Source organism: Drosophila santomea, chromosome 3R (genome assembly GCF_016746245.2).
Source record: "Drosophila santomea strain STO CAGO 1482 chromosome 3R, Prin_Dsan_1.1, whole genome shotgun sequence".
In the NCBI taxonomy this organism is placed as follows: Eukaryota; Metazoa; Arthropoda; class Insecta; order Diptera; family Drosophilidae; genus Drosophila; species Drosophila santomea.
The window spans coordinates 15,422,780-15,440,935 of record NC_053019.2 but is presented as its reverse complement, the minus strand read 5'-3'; the positions used below and the strand labels follow the sequence as shown (position 1 = coordinate 15,440,935).

Here is an 18,156-nt window from a genome sequence, read left to right as displayed (position 1 = left end):
TCCTGTCTTAACTTATTGCGTAAAACAATATAAAAGCATGGCAAAAAAAAATAGCAAAATGAAATATTGTGCTACTTAATATATTTCTGAGTTGTAATCTGTTTAATACCTCTTATTTTCAACTTCTTTTCATTGCACTTTTGGCATATCACATCTGAACTTATAATGGCAAGCATACAACTGAAACAAAAATTTTACGAAACGATACAAGTTAATGTACCCAAATATATGTATATATACACTTAAAGCGTATGAGTTCGACTAGATTTGGTTGGGCCTTCAAAGGAGTATTTCCTTAGTTGTTATCGGTGGGTTTCTTGTTTAGGCCCTCTCGATCATTGGCGTCTGAACTACATCCTCATTGGAATAGATGACCGTGCCGTCCAGAGTCTCAATGGTTTGGATGGTGGTCTTGCAGTAAAAGCACACCTTGGAGTTCATCATGTGCTGCATGATGCAGTCGCTGCAGGACTGATGCTTGCATGGCGTGAAGACGGCAGTGATGGGCTTGGCGCAGCAGATCGGACACAGGGAGTCCTCCGATGGCAGTGTAATGTCCGAAAGCAGAGTCTGTTTCACCCGCAAGCTCTCGATAAGCCTGCGGACATTGTCGATTTCTTCACAGGATACATGAGAGGGAACTGCGAAATGGAACATTGCCTTACTTATAATCATTCCATTATCGTTTTAAAATACTTACAATCATTAAGGGCAAACTTCAGGATTGGCGGATCGGCACGAATTCGTTTGGAATTATTAGGAAGAGGCACACGTACATCGTTTGTCAGTGGATCAATGTGCGGCCTGGAAGAGGGATCGAAATTACCCCGTGGTATATTCTTCTGCTCCAGCAGTGGTGTCCGGATTTCTCCTAGTGCAAACTCCAGCGTGGCAAATTGGAAGCTCGGATCGGTGAGAAAAGCCCGAGACACCCGCGTTACAATCTGAGGTCTCAAATCGCTCTCCATCTCGTCCTGCATTAAGGCTAGCAATATCCCCAAAGCAGCGGTCACTATGGGATAGTGGGTGACTGCATTAAGATCCGCCGAGCACATGTCCACCACGAACTGGAAACAACCGGGTGGCACAGTAACCCGCGAGAGCACCTGACTGATCAACTGACAGATGCGATTTAGCAACAGATCGCTGTTTGGACGAGATTCATCCGTGACTATTTCTGGCGCAGCTGTGATGACCATTTCCAGGCATCGCATCAGCGAAACAGTCAATTCGAAGCACATGGAGCAAATCTTAAGCTGCTTGGGTTCGAACAGTGTGTTTTCCTGCCTCTGAGCGGTATTTTGGATCTAAGGAATGTGGTTAAATATAGTTGATGTAAATCATGAAACTTGAACCAAAAACTGACCTCCTGAAGCAGTAAAATAAATTCGGAAAAAGCCCAGTTTAGTTGGCTTAGAACCGAGTTAAGGAATGCGGTAGCAAATGGCTCATCCTCCAACAATTTTGAGCCGATTAAACGCTGAAAATGCTTTGAAGGATTAGCCGGAGCGACGTTGTGCAGCAACCCTGTATGCGTTTCATTTCTGGAACGACTGCGACACAGTCCTTGATGGAGGGGCAGTGAGCCACCTTGCCACACGGAGGGTTGGCGGGAATCCTTGTAGGCATAACCCTCGCCCATCCAAAAGCGCAATAGCAGCCAATTACTCTGGCCCCAAGCCCGGTTTTCATAGGGGCGTAGCAGGGCACGAACTAGACTAGCCTGAGACCTCTTCGAAGTTCGTTCCAGAGCTCGCACTCCGGACTTGTGGCAGGTGAGCGTTCCCAAAGCCTGCAGCAATGAGTCTTTGCAGGACGCAAGCACAATGCGCGGATCTGCCGAATGAATTCCTAGAAACTCCGCTGCTGCGTTCACGCTGCATTCCGCATCTGAGGCCTCGAATTGCGCTTTCAAGTCATGGTGACTAAAGTCCATTACGGCATCCAACAGAATAGGCAGTGTATTAACATACACCTCAGGTACAAATGAGAACAAAGAACCCGTATTTGAGGCACTCTGAAGAAGGGAAAAGGAGTAAGAATAAGATTAATAGGAATTAAAGTTACTAATCCATTTGCATACCGTCAAAGTTCGTAGCATGCGCTCTAGTAACCATATGAGCAGGGATCGCCTGTGATTGTTTAGGGCCACTCCTCTTAGCCAAACTTGCTTTCTTGCCAGCGCTATAGAACGTGTCTGCAAATGAAAAGGAACATATTCTTAATGCTTATAAAAACCGACTGGCAAACGATCAACATACTGCAAAAACATTCTGCCGCTGACTGAACTTGGACCGTAGCTCGCCCATCACATGCTGGTGATTTTCGTTCATGCAGACATTGGCATGCTGCTCCAATGCCCCTAGTTTACGTTCGATGTCCTCCCGGTAGAACTTCGTCTCCTTGAGTACTTCATTCAGAGCAGCGATCTCGTCCCTTACCGTAGCTATCTTTACTATATACTTATGGCCTGCCGAATAGTAAAAGATGATACACAAATCAAGAAGTTCGCAAAGGCTGGCCTCCATATCCGCGTTGCCTGGCGAGGATTCGGTGCTGCTATTGGGTCGTGTATTTAAAAAATGGGTGTAGGTTGTGTTGTTGGCACCCTGAGTATGTCCAACTACGGCCACATTGTTTATGTTTTCGCCCAAAAGGTAAAGCGTAGTATCTGAAATTATAATTACAAGTTGTAATTGTTGTACTGCCTGCTTTAGTAGCTACAAAAAGTTATCGCATACATACCAACTTCATTGACTCGCAAGTTTTGCCTATCATCCTCATAAATTTGCTGAGTTCGAGCAGTTCCTAACCTAGCGTCGATGTCGGCCCGATGAACTTTCCTCAAGTGGGACAAGACACCTCCAACGCGATCAAAGTGCATGTAGTCAAAGGTACCATCTATGAAAAAATCGCTGTTCACCTCCACGTTCTTTGTAGGCATTTCTTCCTTGAACATCGAGCGCGTCTGATCAATAAGAATGCTAGCAAAGGCAAGGGCCACCGGCGCATCGAGTGGATGCTGTATGCTCGATTGCATGAAGAAAAACGCGTGGAAGGGCTACACGAAGGTAAAGGATCTATAAGCTCTGTGCAAAATCATCAGTGGTCACACTTACCCTTTGCTCCATGCTGAGATCGATTACATAGCGACGCAGTTTGCTCAAAAATATTGAGCGGCTTGACGGACTTTCCCTTGTTCCATCCGAGTTTATCAACAGCGTGCAGAGCAAATCCCTTTGTGCCGCATACAGTGGCTCCGTAACTTTGCGCACCTTCTCGGCAACGTTAAGATATTTTTCCTTGGGCCCATCGATTCCTTCTGTCCAGGCCATACTGTCGGGCAGCAGTTCCTCCATTATGTAAAACTCCAGCGGATGTATGTAGAGGAAAAAGGCGAGGCTAAACGGAAAATGATTAATACTCTGAATTACACAAGTTTTATCTCGTAGCCGTACCAGTGCTTTTTGAACAGCTTTCCTTCAAGCAGATACTTTCTGGTCTGTTCGTGCAGGCAAAGGCAATGCAGGGTTCCGAGCGCCTGGCGATGCTTCTCATAGTCCAAGCCCTGTATCGTATGCGTAAAAGTAGCCAGCAAAGCATTCACTAGCTTCCGAAGCACAAACTTGATCTCGTCGCCCTCCATGTAGTTCCAGAAGAGAGACAACAAGCCGTGTAGTACGCTGTATGAGTTTTCCTTCTCTGACGCTAGAGTTGTTAGGCTTGAGATCCTATTCAGCAGGACGTCTTCGATGATGTATGGATCAAATATCTCATTGGTGAACTTCTCAATCAGCAAGGTAGCAAATATACAGTAGACGGTCTTTTTAGTGGAAACGCGGGCCTCTGTCCCATTTGTTGCTGACATCCCAGATTGGGCATTGTACTTGGAGAAGATGCCAGCGAGGTTTACTAAGTAGTTCAACAGCAGGTTTGCACGCTGCAGCTTAAGGATGGGTCGGGCCATAAGCGGTTGGAAGCCCGCTATCGGATACATGAAGGGCCTATTCCCGAAGTTAGCCCCAATACCCTGCGTGTAGCCCAAGGAGATGGCTGCGAAGAATGTGATGCCTGGACCCTTTTCCAACTTGTTGAACGCCACGCCCATCGAACGTCCGTTTCGATAATACTCGATCACTTCCTTATCCACATCAATAGTCACGCCAATAACGTCGCCAATCTGCCATTTGTCACCGTATCTTGGAAGGTAATCATAAGTAAACTTCAAATATATAGTTAATGTGAGAGTAGCTTACTTTTTGGTGGATATATGCCAGATCTGCTGTTTGCTGCCATCGTATCCGTAGCTGGACTTTGTATCCCCCACTCCGCTGTTTTCGTTAAACTGGCAGGAGTTGGAGGCCCAACCAATCTGCATTACGCCCTTAGTGTGAAGGTGGATCTGTAAAAAATGACACGTTCTTAGTACGCACGAGCAACCCACACTCCTCGATGCGAGTCATTGACCTGTAGTCAACCAACGCCAAATCTACCACTCCTTCCCCAATAAAGCTAGCAATAGGGTATAGCTATTCCCACTCCCTATAATAGTGATTACCTCATACATCCAGCGACCGCCGTACACGCAACAATTAGACCGGACCGTGTTGAAGCTGCCTTGGGAGCGCAGGGCCAGACGATCCGAGGATACGCGCACTGTGGTCGTATAGTCCACATCGAATATGGTCAGATCCGGGCCAATGCGACTCTCTGTCTCCATGTACAGGCGCCGGATCTCCTCATTGCTGTCGGTCTGGATTTGCTGGAACTTGTCATCTAGCCATGTTCGCACTATGATCATCTGCCTAAGAAAAAGGACTGTCTATAGAAAAGGTGAACCTCGGGGGCGTAAGACACTCCTACTTGGTAACAGACAAATCGGCGAGCTTTGCAGGCCTCGGATCCGGAACCGTCGAGCAATTAGCGCCTTCCAAGTCATCGTCCAGGTCCGAGTACAGATTATCGTGGTCCACCTGCTCGAATATATCCTCGTTGAATACTTTCACGAATAATTTTGATATCGACATCTTGGCTCTGTCATTTCAATGCCAGCTTTTTCCAGCCACAAAAATTCGTGTCTGATTCCGAGCTCGACCGTCACAAAAAAGGAATTCTTTTGCTTTAGGGGTGGTAAACTCAGACACTCCTTGTGAGTCTGTTTAACGGTGGCAAGTATCGAGTCACGCAACAGCCCGATGATTGGAGGGAAATTTTAATTTTGTCAAAATATTGAACAGTTTTCTATTATTTCTGTATAGCTAACCGGTAAAAATATGTTTCAAAGTGTATTAAAATACTGTCATCATTAACAAACTCTTTAATTCAAAAATGAACACGCAAAACATAGTAAATCGAAATAGAAGTTGTCTTGAAGTACAGAAGAAAGGTTTATCTAATAAGTAGATCATGTCATTCAAATTTAAATTACAATCATACAAACATATTTATAAAACTATGCATATTACCCCCGCAAAATATCGCATACATTTGCTCCTCCCTAATTCTTCCATCCTGCTCTTTGGCAGAGTATAACCCATCTCGTTCTACAGGCGCCAACAACAGCTGTTTAAATTCGACATCGTTGTGCAGTACCGCTCGCCTTTGAGCGTTTCCCAACACCGAACAGAACGAAAAGTAATTCTCGCAATGTAAGGACGTGTTTTCTGTGCTCCACTAGTTAAGCTAATTAAATTATAAGTTGGCGTTGATTCATGAGAAATGAGTTACCAAAAGAATCACTCTATGCTTATAAATTGTGTGATATTTGCGAGCAGTACAGTTGCCTTTCGATTGATTGACAATTTGCTGTCGTCAGCGGCTAGGTGTTTCAGATAGTGATGTTCAGCTAGCTAGATCTGGCGGGAAAAAGGCTTAAAGCAATTAAAGTGCCAAGTGAAACGCAATGAAAACAATGCGATAATGAAAGCTATTAAATAAATAAATTAGCTATCACACAGTTGACCTTGTGCCAATAACTTCGCGTGGAGAGTATAAACCATTAAATACGCAGAAAAGAAAACTTACATATGTTACATACATAGCTAACTGGCCAGCGATGTGGTGTGAAACCGTTAGATTCGGTTGTTTTTGTTCTTGTTGTTGCGTGTCTTACAAAAATAGAATTCGCGAAAATAAATAGAAGGGAAACAGAAATCAATGCCAAGCATTCGAAAACAAAACCATTACAACATTCGTAGCTGGTCATAAATGAATATTATTTCTGATTATACATGAGTATTGTTGTTTGTAGACTAGCCAATTGATTTATCTGCCCGTTCTCGACCCGTTTCTTGTTCTTATTTATTTTTTTGCGCGACAATCAACGCAAATTTCCGAGTGTGTGTGAGTTTGTAATTTGAATTCAGTTAAAATTAACTGGAAATACGTTTGTATGCGTATTAATCAAATGTTATTTACAATGTTTCGGCCAAACCGCCCTCCCAAAATATATATGTTTATAGTTTTCGTATCACTCTCTCTCCATTACAAGTGTGTACGTAACTACGGAACTATCAAAGAATCAGCACACATTGTATGTTTACATAATGATAGCTTTCGCGGTCTTTCGCTTCTGCTCCCCCGTGCTAAATATGCGTCTTGAATCTTATATTTATCGAGCAAAAATCCACTTTGATGACGTTAATGGAATATGAACAAATATGTATAGAACGACAAAACCACCGTAGAGGAGGATCTCTGCTTAGCAAATGAGAATCACAGGAAGCCCAGTGGAAAAAGATACCCAAAGCAGCAGATTCTTTTATAAACAACGCTGATTCACTTAAAACAAGACGTAACATGATGAAACCCCCTTTGTTTTTTCTCGACCAGGATATTTAAATAACTCAGTCGTATTAATTACTCAGTAAAGCATACAATTTGCATTAAACACCCACAGGTTAAATCTCAGATATGATATGATAAGATTTATTTCCTTTAGAGAATTTAGAAAGTACATATATAGATTTCTTTTTGATGATATGATAAGGGCATTAAACATTAAACTTCGTTAATGTCCTTCAATAAATAATTGGATAAATAATCGAAGTGGTTTCCAAACTAATTAATCACAAAAGGGAATCACACGCATGGCGCTGAATTTTCGCATCATCAAAGAAAACCCCCACAAAGCTACCAACCATATCATAAACTAAATTATAAACATATACATACATATGTATTCTCTTATATATATTCATACAAAACTAGAAACATGACCATACGCATGTACACCAGATATAGTGCCAATTACTGCCCAACTTTTTCTGGTTTCTCTGGTCACGTATCTATCTGTCTATATCTATACTCTATCTTTAGGAGTCCTGTCTTAAAAACGTATAGTTTATTTATTTCATTTATTCTGGTCTCTTTCACTAGTGTAAAAATAATTAAAGATAATGTAAAGTATTTATTTATTTTTAATGTATAATGATTATATATAAATTTCTTTTGAAATATAAATATTACGCTAATCCCACATTCAACCTTTCTAGTCTGCACATAATTTCCGAGAGTTGTCCGCCCGTAGGTTAATTTCTAAGATAACGAACTGCGATCTAAGCAAATAAGACACAAAAATATTTAGCGCCATAAGACTCCAAAGATAAACAGTATAAATGTGCCAAGGGGGAGACCCCACAGAGCATTTGGTATTCAGCAAAAAATTGCAAAGATTCCCAAATGTTTCCCTGGCCATTATCTAATCGATAGTTGAGTACTTTTGCCTCTGACGTATTGAATGGTCGTGCCATGTAGAGGGATGAATATGTTTCGGCAACTGAGTTGTACGGGCTCCCAACTGAGTCGAGGGCAGCGACTTTGATTGACCATATCAGACGACACTTGTCGCAGTGGTCGCTTATCTGAGCCCCGACCTTCCCCGCCAGCTTCATACCCCATTCCCCATACCCCATCGAAATCGAGCCCAGTTTTGACTTGGCCAAACACAGACACGAGTGATTTTCAGTTTGCCTTGTACAAATAATGCCGCGGAGAGCACTTGTTGCCCGATTAGCCATAAACATTGTGCCTGGCCCAGTATATTTTACCCCATGCGAGCGAGATTCTCAACGGCTCTACTTCATTTCTTTGCAGTTAGTCGAGGGCAACGGACACGTACACGTTCAAAGTTCAAAGGAAACCCGAGATTTGCATGCGGCGCGAATAGAGGAGCGAGAGTTCCTATCCACAGACAGCGAAGATGTCACAAAACCAATCCTACTTCTGGCAGACGACCAGACACAATGTATACCTGAAGCGCACGGCCAAATGGCACATGGCGCTGGCCCTGATGGTGGTGCTCACATTCGGCACAATTTGTGCGGCAGAAGCACAACCGGATAGTGCGGACAATGCGGTCATTGAATCCGGATTACAGGGCGTAAGTATATCGTTAACCTACTTCCTCCTTTGAACCATCTACTCACAAATATGCTTTAATGCTTGCAGAACATCGAGGTGCAGGGCGATTTGAATAGGCCAACGGACCTGAGTTCTTTAGCGGAGAAACCAAAGGATGATGCGGATCGGCCGAAGACGAAAGGCACCTTTATCGATGCGTTTACCGCATCGATCTCTGTTATCTTACTAACAGAGCTAGGGGATAAGACTTTCTTCATTGCTGCCATCATGGCCATGCGCCATCCGCGTTTGATTGTCTTTGGCGGTGCCATCGCCGCCTTGGCGCTAATGACGGTACTCTCATGCGCATTTGGCATGGCAGCGAACTTTATTCCTAAGGTAGGTCGTGGAAATATGCTTTAGATAACTTCACAAACTAAGATCACTCTTTTTTTTCACCCACAGATTTATACGTATTATATCTCAACTGCATTATTTTTAATATTTGGTTTGAAAATGCTGTACGACGGCTACAAAATGAAACCAACCGACGCTCAGGAGGAACTGGAAGAGGTGCAAACAGATCTGCGGAAGCGCGAGGATGAGGTGAGTCGTCCTTGAAGGATCCCTTGTATAGTATTGTATTATAGTAGTGGTGCTATATGTTGCAGTAGTTTCTATATATCCCAACCTTGTTTCAATTAGTAACGCTTTTCTGCAGTACACCGTTGCTGCATTATTATAGTAATTAGTTATTTTTACTGCTTTTGTTAATATCTGCGCTTAATTTGTTGTTTTACTATTATTATAACCATAACGACTGGCAAAATGTAGAGCACAAAAGACCAACAACTAATTGATGCCCCGCCAAAGCGATCACTTCATATGCTACGCTTTGGTTTTCAGTCTTAGTTGAGACTAAACACCATTTTATTTGCCTCACACGAGAGCCGCGAACAATAACAAGCCAACAATTACTAATCAAACACGAACTCTAAGCTTTTCATAATTGTAATTACACCTTGATTGCATGCTAATTAGAAAATTTTATTAGCCCCCAACAAAACACTATGGTTATCTTAACTGAATATCCCAAGCCGATCAGTTAATGGGCGCTCCGAACAGCGTCAGTGAAACACCTGGGTGGCCACATACTCTCAGTTATAGCTTCCGAAAATCTTTGGTTTTGATTTACCTAGAATCAAACGTTCGAAATTCACATACAAACATTTACCACACATCTAAGCCCATGTGACTAATTGCACGATTTGCGCATATCAAATACAAGCGAGTTTCAAAAGTTTATTGAAAATATTTAAAGCAAATTCGTACTAAACCAGCAAATCGTTTGAAATGGAAAAGCTTTTTGGCAAACGAAAACTCCACCAGAATATTAATCAAAATCAAAATTTCTGCCAATCGAATTTCTAGCTAATGCAAATTTTTAATTGTTTTTCCTTTATGCAACACGAAATTTGAACAATTTGATATAACGTTGCCCCCTGAAAATGTTACCGAAACAAACATAAATTATATATGTTGCACTCAACTTTGATTTGTGTGTGGGCCGCTCCAAACGCAGTTGCTGCGCAAGGCCAGCCGAAAGTACGAGGACACGGAGGGCAAGCGAAAGAACAGCAACTCGGACAAGGAGGATGCCAGCGAGCAGGCGCTCATCCATGGCCGCAACTCCATTTCCACGGCAGCAGGTTCCACCACGGACATGCAGCATCGCCAGCGAAAGCAGCGCAACCATCTCAATAACAACAACGGCACCACCAGTACCACACATACTAATAGTAAGCAAAATAGCTGTGATAAAACTGGCAACGATGACGAGGACCGGGAACAGCACGAATCGGAGGTGTTCCTCAAGGAGGGCGGCCGCATTGTGGAGCAGCTCAAGATGAAGACCTTCCCCAGCAGCCCGGCCCACTCGGCGGCCTCATCGAACCAGACCGAACAAACCAACTCCATTGCCGCCTCCACCGCCACCGTCGATGTCCAGCTGGCTGGCCATCCCACCGAACCGTCCGTAGGCGGCACCTCGGAGCCCCGTGCTCCGCTGGCCGGACACGATAGCATGCACAGTCTCAACGGCAGCCTGAACGGTGACTCCGGACCGGTGAATGGCGCTCTCAAAGCACGGGTTAGGCCATAAACCGTTTTTGCGATTGTCCCGCTTCCGTTTCCCATTCGATTACGTTTTTCGGAATTGGAGCTGATTGAATTTTTGCTTTTGTGCTAGCACTATACACGTAGCTGGAGATTGTTGAATGGACTGTGATCCCCAGTCATTTAATTTAGATTAATAAAGCGCCTTAACTTTAAATCTAATGTCTTCCAAAGAGCCATAGAGCGAAATTATATTGATCTGATGGAAATTAGAGGCGGAAAAAAAGTGACCTATAACAATAGATTTAATCAGTTTTATTTCTAGAAAATGTAATCAGAATGAGGTTCGGTAATCTATATAACTGACAACCGCTAACTTTTGTTGTTACCTAATCATATACGTTTCACGTGCTTTTTGACCAAAAGAAATGAACTCACACTCAAAAAAAAACTCATAGAACAGTGACACTACAGTCAAAAACACAAGCATCAAGTATTTTTTAACTTTAAGTCATCTGGCATTTGGTTTTGTCCCCATTGGTATCGTTTCACTTCCATTCGAATCGCACACATTTCACCCAGTTTTTCTCTCTGCATGTTGTTATGATGAAGTGATCGTTTTTTGATTTTAGTTTATATTTTTTGTTTTATTCAGCAGGAAAATACTTACACGTTTTCTGGCTCAAAAGTATTTACATGTATTTTTAGTTTGCTGTTTTGCCCCTTTGTTTGCGCACATTTTCATCGAATCCTTCTAGTCCGCTTGCTGTTCCCATACTGATCTATATGAATCCTCATTTTCTTTTACAGCTGGATCGTGATGTGAACGCGGCGCTGGTAAATGACGCCGAGAGCGGTCGTCGTCGTCCACAGAAACGAGGTGCCACCTACTTCACCATGCGCATCCTGGCCCAGGCCTTCACGATGACCTTCCTGGCCGAGTGGGGCGATCGCTCCCAACTGACCACCATTATTCTCGCCGCCAGCAAGGTAAGCACTTTGGATTTAGCTTACGAGCCTAAGGAGTGTACATGAGATGTAATCATTTTCCATTTCAGGACGTTTACGGCGTAATCGCTGGCGGTGTTATTGGCCACTGCATCTGCACCGGCCTGGCTGTGATTGGTGGTCGTCTTGTGGCTTCCAAAATCTCAGTGCGCACTGTCACCATTGTGGGTGGCATTGTGTTCATCGGATTCGCCATCTACGCTGTCGCCATACCTCCGGATGACATCTAGGCGAAGCCTTTATACTCTAAACGAGATTGCCCGTTGACGACCCCACAATATTATGAAGATTTAGTTTTAGTTACTACCTGATAAACCCCAATATTCTTCGAGGAGCATCAGGCAAGGATCGTATTGATCTATTTCAAGACGGAATGCATCGATGTATTTAACGTAGCTTTCTTGCCAAACAACCTAACATATTTAGAAAAAAAAAACAAAAAGTGCCTTCAGTGCTTTCCGCTTCGGCCATGACATACTTTTTTAGTTCACACAATGAATTCTTCAGTTTTCCAATTGTCTAGTATCGCTTTGATTTGATTGTTCAGTTTCGGTTTCGTGTTAAGAATTAAAGATGATTGTACATACGCGTGTAGAGCTACCACGATGCCCACGCTCCTCCGAGTTGTATCCTTCCCTCCATAACCCACATCCTTATTCGCATATTTGTTTACGTAGCCGTGTTTACTTAATGGAAACAACCAAAATGAAACTTTGTAGATTTGATTATTTATGCGATTTTTGTATGAAAAACTTAGTAAATTGAGCAAAACAAAGATTTTAAAGTGTGCTTAATGGGCGTCGTTTAGATTTTTTAAAGCACTTAACAGTGCTGAACAAATTCGTTTGGTTTCTTGTTATAGGCATAATTTATTATGGTTTAAGTTTGTTTTAAAGTTTACATTGTCTTTTACAGTCGAAAAATATTTTGGTTAGATTAGTTGCAAAGTTGCAGTACCTTGAGGCATACCGTCTCTTTACTGCTTTATAGTTTTGGGATCGCGATAGATACCCGTAAATAGGATCGCTCTTGCGATCTTGTCGTAGATGACGAACAGGAACGGATGGTTGCACTCAAACTTGGCGGGCTCCACGGGCCTGGCCGAGCGGTAAGTGAAGAGGACTGTGGCCGCCGCCGCAGTGCTTCCCTCCTCGTCCACCTTGATTTTGGCCACATGTTTGGAGTCACCGATGGAAATCTTCTCTGAGGTCAGATCATCAAAAGTAGCGGAGGACTCATCGAACATTTTGCTCACTCCCAATTTGGCAAGGATCTAAAAGGAATGGAGCAGGTAAGAACTAAATGAAACTTCAGAGTCAAGAAATTTTGACTTACTGGGTTCAGTTCCAGGCGCTGTTCGAACTCAAACTTGGGCAGCGACACTTCGATTTCGCGGGGCATGGCCTGCTTGAGCGAATCATCCAGACTGTCGGCATTCAAGCGGGAGAGCACATCTTCGAGGGAGTTACTGTTAAATGGTGGCAGGATGAGCACCATGGAGATGTCCGAGTTATCGTCCGGTGAGCTGTCCTCCGTCTCCTGCGACTCGAAAACGGTGCGGTAGGGCAGCTGAAGCACATGAGCGCGGAGCTGCTCGTCGACATTCAGCAGGAAGGTGCCCTTCTGCTGCATCATGGACACCAGCGAGAAGTTTGACGGGGACGTATAGAAGGGCATTTGGACCGTCTTTTCTGTCTTGAACTGACTGAGCCACTGGCCCTTCAAGTAGGCGGCGTTGGCCAGGACCAAACGAGTGCGCGGAGTGATTTCATCGGCACTGAGCATATTTTTGATTTGGTCGTGAGTCTGCTTGGCAATCCAATCGTTAATTTGCTTGCGCGACTCCTCTGGCTGGTTCTTGAAGTCGATCTGCTGGACCTCCTCGGCCAGGCGGTTTCTGGCGCACTCGGTCAAATGCAGATCATTGGCGAAGAATATGCGATCGGCTGAAGAGAACTCAAGTGGCATTTTGCTCTGCCGCTCCTTGCGGCTCGTCTTCTCCAAGGTGTAGGCGCTGCGCACCACCTCCTTTGAGTCAGCCCAATCCAGGTGCAGCACCTTGGCCAACTCCTTCTCCGTTTCTCCGGAGGATCCGAAATAGGCGAGGAGCAGGGCGTGGTACGTGCTATACGGCGAGAAGAAGACGTTCTCATTGGGCGTGCTCTGCCGAATCACATTCAGCATGGACACGGCAAAGTTCTGCTGGCCCTTGTAGAGGTTTAACCCCTGATTCAATAAACTCACATCGGGCTCAACCCCACAGAGACTGGCTAGGGCGATGGCCGGCAATACCGCCAGCAGAGATAGGCTGAGGATGTGCATGTTGGAAAAGCCTGCCAAGAATGAAAACTGATTTTAGTCTAAAATAACAATTGTTCCAAACGGCAAGCGTATGTGATAGAAATGAGTAACCGAAAGGCATTTGAACCGTAAATATGCGACCTTGTATACCAGGCGTTTAAGTGTGTGATTTTTGAGATATACGTGACCGGAATCCAATCCTGGTAAAATTTCCGTCTAATTTATTATATACCTAAGCGTTTAAATGAATGACCCAGAAAGTTTGGCAAAATCAAATGCCAGAAAGTGATCTCGGATACCCCAAAGGGGTTTTTGAGCACTAATTATGGGAGTAGATAAATTAGAACTGAGTCCAAGCTAATTAGGTACTTAATATTCGCTTAGTTTTCCAAACTACAAGTCATTAGGATTTTCTAGTTACATAAAACTATTGCTGAAACGTTGTAAACTACCAATCTGAAAATAGTTTATAAACTAAGTTATGACGAAAAGCTGGTTGAAACGCTTCAATGATATGAAACCGATTTCAGCTCGTTAAACATCACTTAAGGCTGATTCACCAAAAAGCTTTTCCAGTCCATCGATTGGTGGGTCGGTGTCAGTTATCTGCGGACGACAGTTGCAACATCTCTGCAGAGGCGACATAAAAAAAGTGAAAGTTTCCGCCGCTCCGCACTCGAAATTCGCAATCCGAACACAATGTACCCAGAGCCATTCCACCCATATGCATCCATCGGAGCGTGGAGCATGGAGCATGGAGTAGCGCCTACAGATCGGATCGGGAGCATGAGCTCCAGTTTAGCTTTTAGCAGCTGAGCGATGACGAAGTCATCCGTTGCGTGACTGCAGTGAAAAGCGTTTTGTGTAAAAATAAAAAACCCAAAATTAACATTTTCGATAACCGGTTGTGGATCCCACCGGCAGTTACCAATATACATAGTATATGATTCATAAACGGGACGAATTGTTGGCGTTTCGTATTCCAACGCGTATGAATGCTCATTGTTGACCCTGTATGGGCGATTTTGTAATTGCTTTCGGCAGTTTTATTTTTTTGTGTTTTTTTTGTGTTTTACCCCATAGACGTAACGCTTGTTTCTGCGCAAGCTGGGTTTTTCTGGCCAACCAGTTTTGACCGACAGGAGGAAGTGGTCTAGAGTAAGCTGCATTGAACTTGGATTAATTGTTTTGGCAAAAACACTTTGAAAAACAATCACTTGCTTTGAAATTGCTCACAAATTTCGGCTGAAGTCATTCATGAAATATGTAAATATAGGAAGTAACTATCCTTTCTTACTACTTCTTTATATAAACAAATTCTATAGACAAATGTGATTTACATGTAATTAGGTAATTTTAGTGACTAAGACTATATGTATTTGTTGGTTGTAATTATAGTTAAAAGTTATTTTTGCACAACAAAATTGAATTAATAGTTCAATTTGCGATTGCACTGATTAAGCCGTATTATTCATACACGAAGTGATATTTTGCTTGGAAGTCATTAAGTGAAATCCCTGTTAAATCGGAGGTCATCATGGCATCACACTTTAGAGATCAATCAAATCAAGGCTATGGTGGCAAAAAATTGTACATAGCGATTATTCACTGCCCCATTTAAAGTCGCTATATGCATAAACATGTATGTGCAATTGTGCAATCGTTTGCATGCTGATTAGTGTAACAATAATAGGCGACGCTTTAATTTCAACCCGATTCGTTTAATGATCGTCACAATTGCCGGGAGTTGAGCAAATTGGGACAGACACACTCGATGTGCACTGGGAAATACCTTCTTTGAAGTGTACGTAGGCTTAGTGGCACCGAGATAGGATATAACTACAACTTGGACCGACTGCAAGTCCGTTCACCTGCGCATCTAACTATAAACTGAGTCCGGTTGCCCAGAGTAGCTGGCTAGCTGCTGGGTTGTTGGGTACTTGAAACCCAAGCGCAGCTTGGTTATCGATAACCGATGATCGCCAAGCAACAGGCTTTAACTTTAACTGGAATGGTCACCCAGCACAGTGGAGCTGTCGGTGGGTTCAGCAGGTCTTCTTTAGGAGCAGTTATTCGAACGGGGATCCGAAAGCAGTGACTTCGAAAGCCTGATTTGAAAATATTTGTAAGTTCCAAGGCCATTATTTGGTACGTTGTGATCCTAATGAATAAAAATAAAGTGTATCATCGTTGCCCAATGGCAAAATAAATAAATTGAACGAAGGTTGATGTTTAATAGAGCATATATTTTGTTATTTTAGATCACTTGTACTGCTCCATTTCTCTGGGATCGCTATAGACGCCTGCAAACAGGATGGTGTTGACCCTTTCGTCATAGATGAGGAACACGAACGGATGGTTGCAGTTGAATTTGCTGGGATCGGGCTGTCTGGCGGATCGGCTGGCAAAGAGGATGGTGGCCGCGGCTGCAGTGCTGCCCACTTCGTTCACCTGAATCTTGGCCAGATGTTGGGCCTCATCGATGGCAAGGGAAATGCGATCGGAAGTCAGGTCACCGAAGGTGGCGTCTTTGGAGAACATTTTGTTCAGTCCCATTCGGCCAAGGATCTGGAAAGGTAAAAGCTGGTTAGTGCGGCTCAATTGGTCCAGTCAAGTTATGGCTCACCGGGGTCAGTGCCAGGCGCTGCTCAAACTGAAACTTGGGCAGCGACAACTCGATCTCCTGCGGCATTGCCTGTTTGAGCAATTGATTGAGGGAATCGGCATTTAGATTGGATATTACATCATTTAGACGCATTTCCTTGGAGTATGGCAGAATGATCAGCATGGAGATATCGGATTTTTTTTCCGGCGTGGAAATGTGAGTCTCCGCCGACTGGTATATGGTGCGGTAAGGTAGCTTGATGATTTGCGATTGCAAGCCTTCATCAATGGTCATCTTGAAGGGGCCCGTCTTGTGCATCATGTAAACCATCTCCTTCTCATACTGGTTTATGTAGAAGGGCTTCAAGGCGGTTTCCTCCTCCTTGAACTGGCTGAGCCACTGGCCCTTCATGTAGGCGGCGTTGCCCAGCACCATCATGGTGCGGGAATTGATCTCTTTGGAGCTGAGCATGTCGCGGATCTGGTTGTGCGTCCTCTCGGCGATCCAGTCGTTTATTTGCATACGGCAACTGTCCGGTTCATTCTTGAAGTCCAACTCCTCGGTTTCACCGAAGAGTAATGTGTTAAATTTGCTGGACACATTTACCGTCTTGTCGACGAAAATGCGGTTCACAGACGAGAGAACCATGGGACTTTGGTGGAACCGGTTTTCGTCCTGCCTCTTTCCCAATATGTACGCAGACCGGACCTGCTGCTTGCTGGATGCCCATCCCAAATTCAGTGCCTGGGCCAGCTCACGTTCCGTATCCTCGGAGGCACTGAAGTAGGCGAGGAGCAGGGCGTTATAGGTGCTAAACGGCGAGAAGAACAGATTGCCTGCAGGGTACATCTCTCTTATCTGTTTCATCAATGCTATGGAGAAGACTCGTTCTCCCTCAAAAATGTTTGAGTATGCATGCAGTAGTGACAGGTCCGGTTTGTCCCAAACAGCGAGGGTTACCACAGGAAGGAGGGCCAACAGGACCAAACTGAAGGTATGCATATTTGTACTGCCAACTGCCTGTAAAGGACATCCATTAGTTTGTGAACTATTTGAATTATTATACAATGTATTATTATTTCCCAAAGAAAAAACATGCATCATTTATTAATGTTCACTCAAGGAAATTAATCTTACCCCTGCATTATCTGTATGTTCTCGGGGAATTAAACGTTATTATTTATATACATTTGTATATTCTGGGTTTTCGCCAGAGATAATAAAGTTGGAATTCCTTCAACATACTCATGGACACACCCAGATTGTCTGGTATGAATCTTTGAATCTTCAATTATTAAGAAATTGTAAAAACATTCAAACGTGTCCCACAAAAATTAGATAATAATTGTTATTAATGTATTTCTTCACATTTGTGAGCTGATTGCCTAAATTCTATGAATTCTATTCTTGTAGTCATCATAATTCTTATAATACTCGCATATATGTATATTTTTACTGATAAGAAACATTTATGTTCTGGGAAACGTGTAAATTTCTTGTAAACTTGTATTATAATGTATAGGCGTTATTATGAAATATTTATTGTATAAAACCAAAAGCAAAAGTAAGGATCGTGGGGCTTACCTTATTGGAATATGGCACAGAAATAAAATTTGTTCAAAATAGAAGTTGGTCTAACCGATTGCACTCACAATCTCAAACTAATTCATGTGGCAAATAAACGGCAGAGCTTGGCTTTAAATTAATGCGAATTTGTGATAAGCATGCGAAACCGCAGCTGATCCTCGACTTTACAGTCTAACAAACTTATAAAGCACTCTTTCCAT

General features: G+C 43.3%; 4 protein-coding genes across 5 annotated transcripts; 1 reads left to right on the top strand and 3 right to left on the bottom strand.

Moving 5' to 3' along the window:
• Positions 1–64: 64 nt before the first annotated feature.
• LOC120454311 (E3 ubiquitin-protein ligase RNF123) lies at positions 65–5,271 on the bottom strand. The gene is made up of 11 exons (XM_039639509.1): positions 4,864–5,271; positions 4,559–4,805; positions 4,257–4,402; positions 3,459–4,199; positions 3,120–3,402; positions 2,746–3,061; positions 2,262–2,671; positions 2,084–2,197; positions 1,367–2,017; positions 701–1,307; positions 65–641 (listed from the first exon to the last, which is right to left on the bottom strand). Exons 1-11 carry the CDS (start codon positions 5,025–5,027, stop codon positions 322–324), a joined length of 3,999 nt encoding a protein of 1,332 aa, XP_039495443.1. The 5' UTR covers positions 5,028–5,271; the 3' UTR covers positions 65–321.
• Positions 5,272–5,558: 287 nt separating this feature from the next.
• On the top strand, positions 5,559–12,238 carry LOC120451168 (transmembrane protein 165). Of its 2 annotated transcripts, XM_039634605.1 has the most exons (7): positions 5,559–5,648; positions 8,095–8,380; positions 8,449–8,739; positions 8,806–8,946; positions 9,923–10,489; positions 11,266–11,445; positions 11,514–12,238. In XM_039634605.1, exons 2-7 carry the CDS (start codon positions 8,201–8,203, stop codon positions 11,691–11,693), a joined length of 1,539 nt encoding a protein of 512 aa, XP_039490539.1. In that variant the 5' UTR covers positions 5,559–5,648; positions 8,095–8,200; the 3' UTR covers positions 11,694–12,238. The 2 variants fall into 2 exon arrangements, with proteins under 2 accessions (XP_039490539.1, XP_039490540.1); XM_039634606.1 differs by lacking the exon at positions 9,923–10,489 and having other exon boundaries at positions 5,567–5,648.
• A 74-nt stretch (positions 12,239–12,312) lies between these two features.
• LOC120451172 (serine protease inhibitor 88Ea) lies at positions 12,313–15,690 on the bottom strand. Its single transcript, XM_039634608.1, has 3 exons — positions 15,557–15,690; positions 12,799–13,796; positions 12,313–12,736 (listed from the first exon to the last, which is right to left on the bottom strand). Exons 2-3 carry the CDS (start codon positions 13,783–13,785, stop codon positions 12,440–12,442), a joined length of 1,284 nt encoding a protein of 427 aa, XP_039490542.1. The 5' UTR covers positions 13,786–13,796; positions 15,557–15,690; the 3' UTR covers positions 12,313–12,439.
• A 299-nt stretch (positions 15,691–15,989) lies between these two features.
• Positions 15,990–18,088, bottom strand: LOC120451169 (serine protease inhibitor 88Ea). Its single transcript, XM_039634607.1, has 3 exons — positions 17,954–18,088; positions 16,391–17,389; positions 15,990–16,332 (listed from the first exon to the last, which is right to left on the bottom strand). Exons 2-3 carry the CDS (start codon positions 17,369–17,371, stop codon positions 16,027–16,029), a joined length of 1,287 nt encoding a protein of 428 aa, XP_039490541.1. The 5' UTR covers positions 17,372–17,389; positions 17,954–18,088; the 3' UTR covers positions 15,990–16,026.
• Positions 18,089–18,156: the final 68 nt, after the last annotated feature.

Excerpts from the sequence above, each read along its gene's own strand:
- LOC120454311 (XM_039639509.1), bottom strand. The coding sequence starts at position 5,027 with ATGTCGATATCAAAATTATTCGTGAAAGTATTCAACGAGGATATATTC. Across the intron at positions 4,403-4,558 it reads GCGGTCGCTGGATGTATGAG|ATCCACCTTCACACTAAGGG; the intron begins GTAATCACTATT and ends CATTTTTTACAG. Across the intron at positions 3,403-3,458 it reads AAGCTGTTCAAAAAGCACTG|CCTCGCCTTTTTCCTCTACA; the intron begins GTACGGCTACGA and ends TTTTCCGTTTAG.
- LOC120451168 (XM_039634605.1), top strand. The coding sequence starts at position 8,201 with ATGTCACAAAACCAATCCTACTTCTGGCAGACGACCAGACACAATGTA. Across the intron at positions 8,381-8,448 it reads TTGAATCCGGATTACAGGGC|AACATCGAGGTGCAGGGCGA; the intron begins GTAAGTATATCG and ends TAATGCTTGCAG. Across the intron at positions 10,490-11,265 it reads ATGGCGCTCTCAAAGCACGG|CTGGATCGTGATGTGAACGC; the intron begins GTTAGGCCATAA and ends TTTCTTTTACAG.
- LOC120451172 (XM_039634608.1), bottom strand. The coding sequence starts at position 13,785 with ATGCACATCCTCAGCCTATCTCTGCTGGCGGTATTGCCGGCCATCGCC. Across the intron at positions 12,737-12,798 it reads AGCGCCTGGAACTGAACCCA|ATCCTTGCCAAATTGGGAGT; the intron begins GTAAGTCAAAAT and ends CATTCCTTTTAG.
- LOC120451169 (XM_039634607.1), bottom strand. The coding sequence starts at position 17,371 with ATGCATACCTTCAGTTTGGTCCTGTTGGCCCTCCTTCCTGTGGTAACC. Across the intron at positions 16,333-16,390 it reads AGCGCCTGGCACTGACCCCG|ATCCTTGGCCGAATGGGACT; the intron begins GTGAGCCATAAC and ends TTACCTTTCCAG.